This window comes from Narcine bancroftii, chromosome 8 (assembly GCF_036971445.1).
Source record: "Narcine bancroftii isolate sNarBan1 chromosome 8, sNarBan1.hap1, whole genome shotgun sequence".
Lineage (NCBI taxonomy): Eukaryota > Metazoa > Chordata > Chondrichthyes > Torpediniformes > Narcinidae > Narcine > Narcine bancroftii.
The window spans coordinates 46,819,027-46,832,026 of NC_091476.1; the positions used below are offsets into that span (position 1 = coordinate 46,819,027).

The 13,000-nt window shown below is 40.5% G+C and overlaps 1 protein-coding gene across 12 annotated transcripts in view; it reads right to left on the minus strand.

Annotated features, from left to right (window-relative positions):
* LOC138740653 (bromodomain and WD repeat-containing protein 3-like) overlaps window positions 1-13,000 on the minus strand; it is a 120,722-nt gene that overhangs the window by 35,795 nt on the left and 71,927 nt on the right. For all 12 annotated transcript variants that reach the window (XR_011343096.1, XR_011343095.1, XR_011343097.1 and 9 more), the window contains 2 exons: window positions 10,022-10,133; window positions 9,496-9,557 (listed from right to left, as the gene is read on the minus strand). Coding sequence is in view for 9 of the 12 variants with exons in the window: in XM_069893613.1 (XP_069749714.1) it covers window positions 9,496-9,557; window positions 10,022-10,133 (174 nt within the window). In the remaining 3 variants the exon portion in view is untranslated. Of the gene's footprint in view, window positions 1-9,495; window positions 9,558-10,021; window positions 10,134-13,000 lie in introns of those variants that run through there.

Sequence of the window (13,000 nt, forward strand, 5' to 3'; positions counted from 1 at the left end):
CCCTTGCACATACTTCTGTCACCTGTCCGGTCTCGTTCCCTATTAGGAGATCCAGTATTGCGCTCTCTCTAGTTGGTACCTCTTTATATTGATTTAGAAAACTTTCCTGAACAAATTTGACAAACTCTAAGATAATCAGCCCTTTTACAGTACGGGAGTTCCAGTAACTATGTGGGAAGTTGAAATATCCTACTATCATAATCTTATGTTTCCTGCATATAGATAAATAATACATATGCAGGACAAGTAATAAATCTATAAAAATAACTGAACAAGTAGCGTTTTGTACAAATGAGAGTCTTGGATGGTTAGTGTGAGCAGTTCCTTTAGTCGTTCAGCATTATCACTGACCGTGGGAATAAGTTGTTCCTCGTCTGATTCTCCTGTATCTCTTCCCTGATGGCAGCAACTGTGCCCACAATAGGTCACTAGTAAAGTGAACTCCAAGAAACTTGGTGCTCTCCACTCTCTCTACGGCAGAGTGGTTGATGTGCAGTAGAGGGTGGTTGTTCCTGATCCTTCTGAAGTTTACAATCATATCCTTAGTCTTGTTCACATTGAGACTCACACCATATTATGAGATTTTCCACCTCTTTTCTGCAGTGAGACTCATCCTTGTTGCTGATTAGGCCAATTACTGTTGTGTAATCTGCAAAGTTGATGACACTGTTGGAGCTGGATCTGGCGATGCAGTCAAGGGTCAGTAGCGTGAACAAGATGGGATGAGTACACAGCCCTGAGGTGCTCCAGTGTTCAGTGAGACGGTCCCAGATTTCTCCTACCGACCTAGACCATTAGGAAGTCCAGGATCTAATTACAGAGAGGGGTGTGGAGTCCCAATGAGGACAGCTTCCCCACCAGCTTCTGGGGAATGATCATATTAAATGCCGAGCTGAAGTCAATGAAAAGCAGCCTGGCATACGAGGAGTCGAACAGCAGTTTAACATACGAGCAGAAGGTTGAGCAGAATGAAGGCATGGCTCTTTCGGATAAAGGAGGCAACGTGTTTGGAGGCAGAGGAGGTAGGACAGCACTGCCAAAGCTACTGTAAAGGCAACACTGCTGCTGGTGCAGATCCACGGAGTGTGCGTACAGGCTCTGTACAGGCTTTAAACAGTCTTTTAAAGCAGTCAATGGTGATTTAATTTAAAATCCTATGACTGCAGGGTCTGGACACAAGACACCTATGATCGACAGCAGCCATGAGGCATAATCCAGAGGACTGGCACAGAGCACCAGAAAACGGGAAAGCCACCCCATCTCGCCAGCTCACCCCATTTGAGAAGGAGAAGCAGAGGAGACAATCCATGGGACAGTGACCACGGTGGTGGACCAGTGAGGGGATCTGCGGCTGAGGAACACCCAGGTGGTGAATTGTTGGTGGTTGCGGTGTTGTGGAGACTGGATGAAGGGGTGCCAGGAATTGAAACTGGGATGTTTAGAGAGTGCTGATGGCACTGAAAGGTTTTCTAATCATGTTGGTGGTTCAGATGTGGAACTTGAAATGCTGTGTGACTGCAGAAGCACTGGAGGCAAATCCAGACACTCAGTGATTTTGGGGGCGGGGGGGGGGGTGGAAGAACTCTCTGCTTTTCTTTCTCTGACTAAAGGCAATTTCACATAATATTACACTGTTTTTATAAAGGAATCTTGAGGTAGAGGAGCTCCTAGATAAAAACTTTGCTTTAGTATTTACCAGAGAGAGAGAGATCTTATTGAGGTTAAGGAGGAAGCGCAGGATATTTTTTGAAGACATTAGGATTGTTAAGTCCCTGGGACCAGATGAGATATACCTGAGGTTACTACAGGAAATGAGAAAGGGAGAGATTGATAGGGTTTTTGCAATGATCTTTGCGTTCTCCCTCGCTACAGGGGAAATACCAGAGGATTGAAGAATGGCAAATATTGTCCCCTTGGTGTTTTTAAAAAAAAGGCAATGGGGAGAATCTTACGAATTATAGAGCATCGTCTTACATCAGTGGTGTGCAAACTATTGGAGAGGATTAATTGGGTAAGGATTTATGAGCATTTGGAGAAATATAGCCCTCTCAGGAATAGTTAGCATGTCTTTGTGAAGGGAAGGTTGCACCTCACGAGCCTACATTAATTTTTTGATGAAGTAAGAAATTGATGAAGGTAATATCACCATACACAGCACAGAACAGGCCAGTTTGGCCCTACGAGTCCATGCCGGAACAAATCCCCACCCTCCTCAAAGACAGTAGATGTGGTGCATATGAATTTTAGTAAGGCATTTGACATAGTCCTCCATGATAGACTCATTCAGAAAGTCATGAGATTCATGGAACCTTGACTGTGTGGATTCAGAAATGGCTTGCCTGTAGAAACCATGGCATTGTAATAGATGGAATGTATTCTGCCTGGAGGTCAGTGACTAGTTAAGTTCCCTAAAGATTTGCTCTGGGACCCCTGCTCTATGTGATTTTTATAAATGATCTGGATGAAGAAGTAGACAGATGGGTAAGTTAGCAGATAACACAAAAGATTGGAGGTGTTGTCATTAGTATAGAACATTGTCAATGGTTACAACAGGAGGCGGGGGATAGGGGAAGTGATAGATGAATCTGGATAATTGTGAAGTGATGAATTTTGGAATGTCAAACCTAAAGGCAGAATACATATTTAATGGCAGGATTCTTAACAGCGTGGAAGGACAGAGGGACCTTGGGATCCAAATCCATAGCTCTCTCAAGTTTGCTGCACACATTGACTTCATTAGTTGAGGGATTGAGTTTAAGTCATAAGGCAACGTTGCAGCTCTGTAAAACTCTGGTTAGACCACACTTGGAACTTTGTGTTCAGTTCTGGCCACATCATTACAGGAAGGATGTGGAAGCTCTGGAGAGGGTGCAGAGGAGATTTATCAGGATGATGCCTGGATTGGAGAACGTGTTTTATAAAGCAAGGTTAACAGAGCAAGGGGTTTTCTCTTTGGAGCGAAGGATGAGAGGCAACTTAATAGAGGTCTAGAGAGGCATAGATAGGGTGGACAGCCAGCATCCTTTTACTGGGGCGGGAGTACAAACCAAAGGACATCTGTACAAGATGAGAGGAGGAAAGTTTAGTGGAGACAGAGGTTTTTTTATTTCTACACAGAGTAGTGGGTGCTTGGAATGCATTGCCAGGAGTGGTGCTGGAGGGAAGTACAATAGAGATTTTTAACCCTTAGACAGGTGCATGGATACAAGAAAAATAGAGGGTTATGGCTATAACATAGGGATGATTTTGTTTGTTAAGCTTCTGTTGGTTGACACAACATCGTGGGCTGAAGAGCCTGTACTGTGCTGTTATTTTCTATGCAGAGAAAGCAGGAATAGGGTACTGAGGTCACATGATCAGCCATAATTGTATTGAATGGTGGTGCAGATTTGATGTGCTGAACAGCCTACTTCTGCACCTGGTTTCTACAATTTTATCAAACAGGTTATCTGCAATTTAAAGTCACCCTTAAAAATAATGCTTACATTTTTGAAAGGTCCATGCTTGACTTTGAAGATGAACTAAAACATTCTCATACTAATCACAATATATGCTTCCCCCCCCACCCCCCGCCCCCAATTCTATTCATGCAACCTTTTCCAGCCCAACAATTCTAAATTACCCACATGGAGGAATGGTTTGGAGAAAGCTTTGACAACTGCAATGAGCTGGAGTCCAAGATGGCACTAGGTATGCCAATTTATCCAATTACTGTGGAATTTGATGACTTATGCAGAATGAGTTTATGTATGAAGTTAAGGATTTGATTCAATACTGGATAGTTTCTAGATCTAGGCAGATATAGACCCCCAAAGGAATAGGTTACTGCCCATCTCAGTTCTGTAGGAATTATGACAAACCTGGTGCTGCCTTGACCCAGTATCAGGGTAGTAGGCATAGTTTTTTTCCAATTGAAAATTTTGGGCATTTGATCTAGCAGAGGACAGGCCTCCACTGCACCTCTCTTTCCTTTTGCATTCTTGCTTGGCTACCCAATGCAAGCTTGGCAAGATTTTACTTTGTATCAAAATCTTGGTTCACAAAATATTTAGGATAGATCACTGGCCTCACAAAATATCCCATCCAGGGCAAGACAATCAGCCAAGTTTATGGTGCTTGTCAGGTCTCTGAGCTTCATTTAGTCCAGAATGACAGTTAAATCTAGTCTGGTTGGTCAAATGTAATTCCAAACAGGCCTCAACCTAAATTTTTCCCTCTCTTCCTTTTGTTCTCTCTCAGCACAATTAAAACTCATTTGCCCATTTACCCAGAAACATTAACACCATGTGAATATCCTGCAGCATGCGGTGAATCTGTGAAGCCAAGCCATTGGTTATACTTGAAACGGACGTTGATAGGTTCTTGATTAGTTAAGGAGGCAAAGATTATGGGGAGAAGGCAGGAGAATGGAGTTGAGAGAAAAGTAATTCACGTTTATAATCATCCGATTGCACAAGTATAACCCAACCAGGCATAACACACAAAAAGACAAACAATACATATGCAGGACAAGTATTCCTGTATACAAATAAATAATAAATGCATCAGACACAATTGAAATAGCAGAGTGGACTTGATGGGTGAACAGCAGTCTGCTCCTATGTCTTATGGTCTTAACACTCTTCTCTGAATAAATTGTAATGTAAGCTATATTCTTGTAGTTATTTCAGGACTAAAGAATGGAAAAACAGTCAACTCTAACCCAATTCTTTTGTCAAGCTAATTTCAATAATAAATTCCATTACCTGTATATAGGCTGGAGAGGCAGAGTTTAGAGATAGTGTGAATGAGGAGCTAGGGGTGAGAGGGCATGGTTCCATGTAGTCTCAGGCATGGACAAAAGACTACCAAACAAGTTATAAAGCTGGAGAACATCCATAGAGCACAACATCCAGGGAATGGGATGCTAATCTAATTGATCCCAACTACCTGTACACGTTCCTATGCCTCAATTCCACACCTGTTTTGCGCCTTTCAAAATGCCTCTTAAGTGCTGCTATCGTATCTACTTCAAAACATACTGGGTGTAAATTGGGTGGCACAGACTCGAAGGGCCAAATTGGCCTTATTGCAGCGCAGTAAAAAATTAAATTTAAAACCACCTTCTATGGCAGTGTACTCCAGATACCTATCACTTTGTGTAAAACAAAAACAAAATTGCATCGCACATCTCCCTCTCAATTTAAATCTAAAGGAGCAAAACTGGGTTATTCGCCCATTGAGTTGCTCTGTCATTTGAATCTTGGCTGATGTATTTTTCCTTTCAATCCCATTCTTCTCCCTTCTCTCCATAACCTTTGATGCCCTTACTAATCAAGAAACTATCAATTCCTTTAAATGTACCCATGGTGGCATTCACAGGTAACAAATTCCACAGATTTACCATCCTGTGGCAAAAGAAATTTCTTTTCATCTCTGTTCTAAAGGGACATCTTTTTAAATCTGAGGCTGAGTAGGAGTCCGAGACTCTGTCCTACATAGAATTTCTTCAAATGAGGAAATGTTCCAAGTTCTACTTCACATCTGTTTTATAGGGGGGGGAGGTTACCACAAAACACTGGGCAGTCCTGTGGTACAACTAACCAAGCTGCTGCTTCCCAATTTTTCCACCGACCAGTGTTTCAAGCTGCCTGTTAAGAATTTGTGATCACGTGGCTTTGTTCTGAGCGCCCCGGGTTTCCTTCTATATTCCAAGAAGCGCTGGTCATTCGGTTAAGTGGCCACTGTAAATTGACCACATTGTGTAGTTGAGAAGTTGGGGGAGTTGAAGGATCTGCACACAATAATCCAAATGTGGTTTAACCAAAGTTTTATACAGCTGTAACATGATTCCCAATTTTTATACTCAATACCTTGACCAACGAAGGGGCATAAGCCCCTTTTCCACTGGCTTCCCAGTTAACTGGCTGTGCAATGCCGCAGGATAGGAAGTTCTTTGTCCATTTCCGCTGGGCCACCCTTAACTGGGACACTAATTGCTTTTCTACTGAATACACTCATCCCCGGAGATTGGAAAGTTATATCTTCAAATGGAAATGGGTGACTTTCTGCTGTCCCTTTTCCACTGGTTTTGTCAGCAAACACCGGGGATATGAGTAGGTGTAGAGGTAGTTAATCCCCAGGGTGAAATTATGTCATTTGGATAGTGTTCCTTTTCCATTGCCAGTGGAAAAGGGGCTATACTGTATGCCTTCTTTACCACCCATTTGTGGGAGCTATGGACTTGAACTCTAAGATCCCTCTGTACATCAATGTTCCCAGAGCCTTGCTATTTACCGTGTACTTTTCCCTGCATTTAATCTCCTAAATTGCACCATCTCATACTTCGCCACAAGCCATCTCTCCAGGTAATCTACATCCTGGTGTAAACTTTGACAAACTCGCTCACTTTTTACACTTCCATCAATTTTCATGTCATCTGCAAACATATTAATCAGACACACTGACACATTCATTTTTTCTTAAAATTTAGACAGACCGTGAGGTAACAGGGCCTTCTGACCAATGAGCCTGTGCTACCCAAAGATTCCAATGAACCTACAACCCCTGAGGAACAACGTATAACTCCTTACAGGCAGCGTTGGGTTCAAACCCAGGTTGGTGGTGCTGTGATAGCATTACGTTGACCACTATGCTAACCAAGTCAATCTAAACAAATTTTAAACAAACACATGAGCAGCATGGTTGGCGTAGCGATTAGCACAATGCTTTTTTACAGTGCCAGCAATTAGAACCAGGATTCAAATCCTGCGCTGTCTGTAAGGAATTTGTATGCTATTCCCAAGTCTGTGTGGGTTTTCCTGGGGGCTCTGGTTTCCTCCACCATTTGAAATGTACTGGGAGTGTAGGTTAATTGGGTGTAAATTGGGCAGCTGAAATGGGCTGTTATCATCCTGTCTGTCGAAATTAAAAAAAACCATTCTAAACAATATAAGCAGAGTTTCCAGAACTCATCTCTGCAGAATACCATTGTTTCAGCCTTCTACAACCAAGACAATTTTGTCTCCAACTTCCCAACTTATTACAGATTCTACGCAACTTAATCTATCCTATCAAGAGGAACTTGATCAAATGCCTCTCTAAAGTCCATGTGTACAGCATCCACTACCCAACTTCCATCATTTTCATCACATCCACAAAAAACCCTCAAATTTGTGAGATCGCTCCTGCATGAATCTATGCTGACAATCCCTAACAAGGCTATATTTTTCCAAATGCGAATAATTACCGTCTATAAAAATCTCCCTACAATTGTGATCCAATTCTGAATGATAGTGGTTATTCCTCCTGAACATGCTCTTTCCCAGAGACTACAGTAGACAGAAGTCCTTTCCAAAGCCACTAACCATAAAGTTGCAGTCATAAGACTCACCGGTCAACAATATTACTGATAACCCACATTAAATGATTCAAAGTTGCTATCTCTTGCTCTTCATAGCACAAAGAAATCAAATCAAAAATGTAAGAGGGAGAATCCCGGGAATTATAGACTAATGAGTCTTACATTGGTGGTGGGAAAACTATTGGAGAGGGTCTTAAGGACAGGATTTATGAGCATTTAGTAAGGAATATTTTTCTCAGGGTTAATTAGTATGGCTTTGTGAAGGGAAGGTTGCACCTCACGAGCCCAAATTAATTTTTTGAGGAAGTAAGAAATTGATGAAGGTAAGACAGTAGATGTGGTGTATATGAATTTTAGTAAGACATTTGACATAGTCCTCCATGAGAGACTCATTCAGAAAGTCATGAAGCATTGGATCCTTGGAACCTTGTTCAAAATTGGTTTGCCTGTTGAAAGCAGAAAGTAGTAGTGGTTGGGAAGCATTCTGCCTGGAGGTCAGTGACGAGTGGAGTTCAGGGACCCCTGCTCTTTGCAATTTTTATAAATTACCTGGATGAAGATGTAGAACGATGGATCAGTAAGTTTGTGGATAATATAAAGGTTAGAGGAGATGTGTATAGTGTTGAAGATAGTTGTTGGTTACAACAAGATATAAACAGAAAGCAAAATTGGTGAAAAAAAAAGGCAGATGGACATCAATTAACAGTGTGGAAGAACAGAGGGACTTTGGGGTCCAAATCCATAGATCTCTCACAAACAGGTTGATAGGATAGTAAAGAGGCATTGGAAGAGGTAATGTTGCAGCTCTATAAATCTCTGGTGAGACCACACTTAGAATATTGTGTTCAGTTCTGGTTACCTCATTACAAGAAGCTATGGAGAGGGTGCAGAGAACATTTACCAGGATATTGCCTGGATTGGAAAATATGTCTTATGAGGCAAGGTTAGCAGAACTAGGGCTTTGCTCTTTGGAGCACAAGAGGTAATTTAATAGAAGTTTACAAGATTTTGGAAGGCATAAATAAGTTAGACAGCCAGTGCCTTTATCCCAGGGCAGGAGTAGCAAACAAAAGAGGACATCTGTGTAAAGTGAAGGGAGGAAAGTTTAAGGAAAACATCATAGATAAGCTTTTCCACACAGAGAGTTGTGGGTGCCTAGAATGCCTTGCCAGGGGTGGTGGTGGAGGCTGAAACAATAGGGCCATTTATGGGTGAAAGAAAAATAGAGGGTTAAGAGAAAGGGAGGGTATTTTTTTTATTTGGAAAGGTTTACAGACAGTTCTCATCTTCCAACCTACGTGAGTTACGTCCACCTGCACATACAACCATATTAAAAAAAAATCTTTATTAAAACTACTGTACAAGTTCATTTTTTGTACTAAAAGCACTGTATACACTGGCCCCCACTCCTGGCAGCAGCCTGAAGTCTCCGTTCCCCGTGGCTGCCCAAGGTTCCTGCTCCCTGACTTATGACCAAATCCCTTTGTCTTCATTATGGTCGTAAGTAAGGACTACTTGTATATAGTTCAACACATTTTGGGTCAAAGGGCCTGTACTCTGCTGTATTGTTTTATATCTACAATATATCAAATGTAGCAGATACCCAGACCCAATCTTTTCTTTCCTTCCTGGCATCGCAACCCATCACAAAAGCTAAGCAACAGCAATGTTCTTCTGTTATTTTTTTTGGTCCAAATTTGAATTTGTTAATTTTCACATTAACAGCAATTTGTCATCAAGTTCCTATTTTAAGATAAATTGGAACATCAGGTTAATTTTAATCAGGGTGAAAATGCCAGTCATGAGCCATTTGGTTCAACCAGTATATAATGCAGATGATTCTGATCATTCTAAGACCAAACAGAAGGCTCACTTAAAACCCAGCGAGGTCCTGAAGTGGATTAAAGATCCAAAGAATGAGGGCAACCTGTTGAATTCAGCATAGAAGTCTTGTCAGACCAGTATTTTTTTTTATTAAGTGATTTTTCTTTCACTGAAAATACACTATTAAACAATGAAAATTTAGTACAGATGAACTAAACTCAATTGATAACCCTGATTAAAATATATTTCCAGCAATTAAATATGCACAGAGATATAGTTTAATCACAAGAAATACATTTTAAAAATGATAGATTTTAAAAGGATCCTACCATTTTCAGGTATTTGTTCCATATCCCATGGGCTCATCTTCTCCAACTCATTATTATCCCAGCTAGAAATATCAAAGACCAATTGAAAAATAATTAAAGTGCATTCTCAAAGCTTTAAAAGGTTACATGGTTCTACCACAGCCATCCACCAAAAATCTATTTGAAAATTATAATAAAAATTTGCAATATCTAAAGATGAAGAAATTAACACAAATTTTTAATACAATTCTCAAACAGATTTATGGTCACATAGAACTCATCACAAGAGCAGGTTTCCTTCATTCCACTTATTGTTTGAATAATGAAACTCTATTCAAAAGAATGATGAAGTACTCAATTTATTAAAAATGGAGGATAGAAGCCAGTAGCATGGGCTAGCTGTTAGTCCAGGCTATCAGAGGAGCATTTCAACTTATTTCAACTATTGCATATCTGGAGTAACCAGTTTTTTTAAAAAAAGAGTAAATTTAACTATGTCCTAATCCATTAAAAGTTTCTATCAAATTCAAAGAAAATAGTTCCTCACCACACATTGTAACATTGAAATAAACTGTCAGGATACTCAGACTGAAAAGGACGCTGACTCTCCACAGATCCAAACCACCAGGCATCGTCTATTATACTGCGAAATCTGTCTCCTGATAAAACAATAATAGAAAAACGTTAAATATACCATATCAAGTTCTTTATTGAAAGCAATTACAACCTAACCGCCACATGAATTTTTATTACTTCTTTTCCCATTGTTTTAAATTAATCAATGGTGAACCAATTAAAATCATGCAGAATTGGATTCAGACATTTTGGATTGTAGCATACAGAAAACTACAAAATAGGAAGTGGAACGAGGACAGAAGGTTGTGAAGACATTTGAAAACAGAGATGGAGATTTTTAAAAGGAGATTTGCATTTTAAGTCAGCAGATACAGGTGTTATGGATGAACTGGACTATTCCATACCATGGGCCTAGGTAGAGTGCAGAAAAATTGGACAAGCATCGATAGGTGCATAATGGTTAGCATTGGTAGGATGGCCCAAATGGCCTGTGCCCAAGCAAATATGATTTTTATGTCAAATAGCTCTATCCAAGAAGTTAAGAATTAGTTTGTTGCATATGCAGAATAAATGATCTACAATACAATACAAACTATGCTGACTTTCATTATCACATCATAAAGGTTATTATCATCACAAAATACATAACACATTTAATGCCCGTACGGATGTAGTAAGCCTGTGGTCCATTATGGTTATAATAGAGTCCAGAAATTCCGATTGGAGAACAGGATGTAACTGGATGTACACAACTTCCCATATGCAAAACACGTGTATCTTTTGTAAACAAAGGCTTATGTATGTAGGTACCGAACTTTCTATCTATCGTGGCTCCAAAATACAGCAAAACCAGAGCTAGTGGTAGCAAGAGGCAAAGGAGAAGTATCAATCTGGAAGTGAAAAAGGTTATTAAACACAAAGGTGGACAAACAGTGAATGCCATTGCTCGTGATTTTGACATGTTGCACTCGACAATTACGACACTCCTCAAAAACAAAGAAAAAATGATCCAAACTGCTAAAGGATCAACTCCACTGAAAGCTTCAAGGCCTAATGAAAATGTGAGAGAGACCTCTAGCAGATCTGGAGAAATTGCTAATGTCGTGGATTGAGGACCAAACACAAAAACAAGTTCCTCTCAGCACGGTGACGATCTCTGCTAAGGCACGAAGCTTGTTTCAGATGCTCAAAGGAAAGACCTGACTATGATAGAGTTTAGTGCTCGCTCTGGGTGGTTCACGTGCTTCAAACAATGTTTTTCACTGCACAACATGAAAGTGAGTGGTGAGACTGCATGTGTTGATGCCAAGGCAGCAGAAGAATTTGTTGAAACCTTAGATAAACTAATTATAGAGGGAGGTTATTTGCCCCAGCAAATTTTTAATATGGACGAAACCTCCTTATTCTGGAAGTGAATGCCTGAAAGTACCTTCATCCATAAGGAGGCCAAGTCAATACCAGGCTTTAAAAGGTTTTTAAAGACAGAGTGACAGTGTTGTTAGGAGGCAATGTTGCTGGCTACAAATTAACGCCATTTCTTATTTGGCATAGTGAAAACCCCAAGAACATTAACAAACACACCATACCGATTTATTACAGGAGCAATAAAGAATCCTGGATGACACCAATGCTGTTTCAGGATGCCCTTCTCGATTGCTATGCCAGTGAAATGAAGAAGTGCTGCTTGGTAGAAGGCATACCTTTCCTGATTTTGCTAATTGTAGACAATGCTCCAGGACATCCCCCTTTCATTGGTGACCTCCACTCCATCAAAGTGGGGTTCCTCCCACCAAACACCACCTCTTTAAACCAGCCAATAGACCAAGGGGTTATTGCAGCATTCAAGGCCTACTACTTGAGGAGGACCTTTGCTCCGGCTGGTGCTGCAACTGATGACCTGGCAAGACAATGATGCAGTTCTGAAAGGGTCACAACATTTTCCACTGCATAAAGAACCTCTTTATGCTGAGGCCTGGGATGATGTGAGCAAAGAGTGCATGATAGCATATGAAAAAAAATACTGGAGCAGTTAAGGGATTTGATAAAGATGATGAGATTGCAAGGATTAATAGAACTGTCATCGACATGGTGAACAACAACCTGAACCAAGACGCGGATGATGAGGACATTGAAGAACTCTTAGAGGTGGTTCCTGAGGAACTAACAAATGAAGAGTTGCTGGAGCTAGTGCAAGAGCGAATAGTTGAATAAAGGAACCTGCAGAAGGAGAAGAACAGGCGTAGATGAGGTTCACTGTTAAAGGGTGAGGCAAATTCTTTGCAGATCTTAATAGTTTGCTGAAGAGATGGACCCAAACACTGAACACCTCTCACTGATAGAGAGGAATGCTCATGCAGTGTTTGCTGTATGTAAAGAAATTTATGAAGAAAAGAAAAAGCAAACGAGGCAAACAACACTGGCCATTTTCCTGAAGAAACCAACACCTCCCCCAAGAAGAGCCTCAGCCAGGTCCTTCAGGTAGTACAAAGTGATAGTTCATCAATGGAGGTTATTCAACCTGAAACTCTTCCAGTGGAACGCCGTGAAGAAGTTGAGAACATTGATGAGGAAGATGCCGATCGTCTTTGTAAAATTGTGTGTGATATAGAAAGTGTTTACATGCAAGTTTAAAAAGTGAAATAATTGAAGTTTAATTTGGCGCATGTTCAGTATCCCATATAGTTTTTCTAAGTATATAGTTACATGGTGTTCGCACAGCGTCCACATCACATAATACCCAGTTTCACAGAATGTATAGTGAATGTCAAGCAGCACATTCCTGTACCCAGACCCTTTCCTTAAAATCAATGGTGAATGCAAAATTTAGCATGATGATTTATACTATCCCTCAACTTTACCCCCAAATTATATGCTCACTATCTGTTACATTGATTGGCCTCTAATATCTCAGTGCAGTAAAACCTGTTATATGCAACTGGAAAAAAAACTG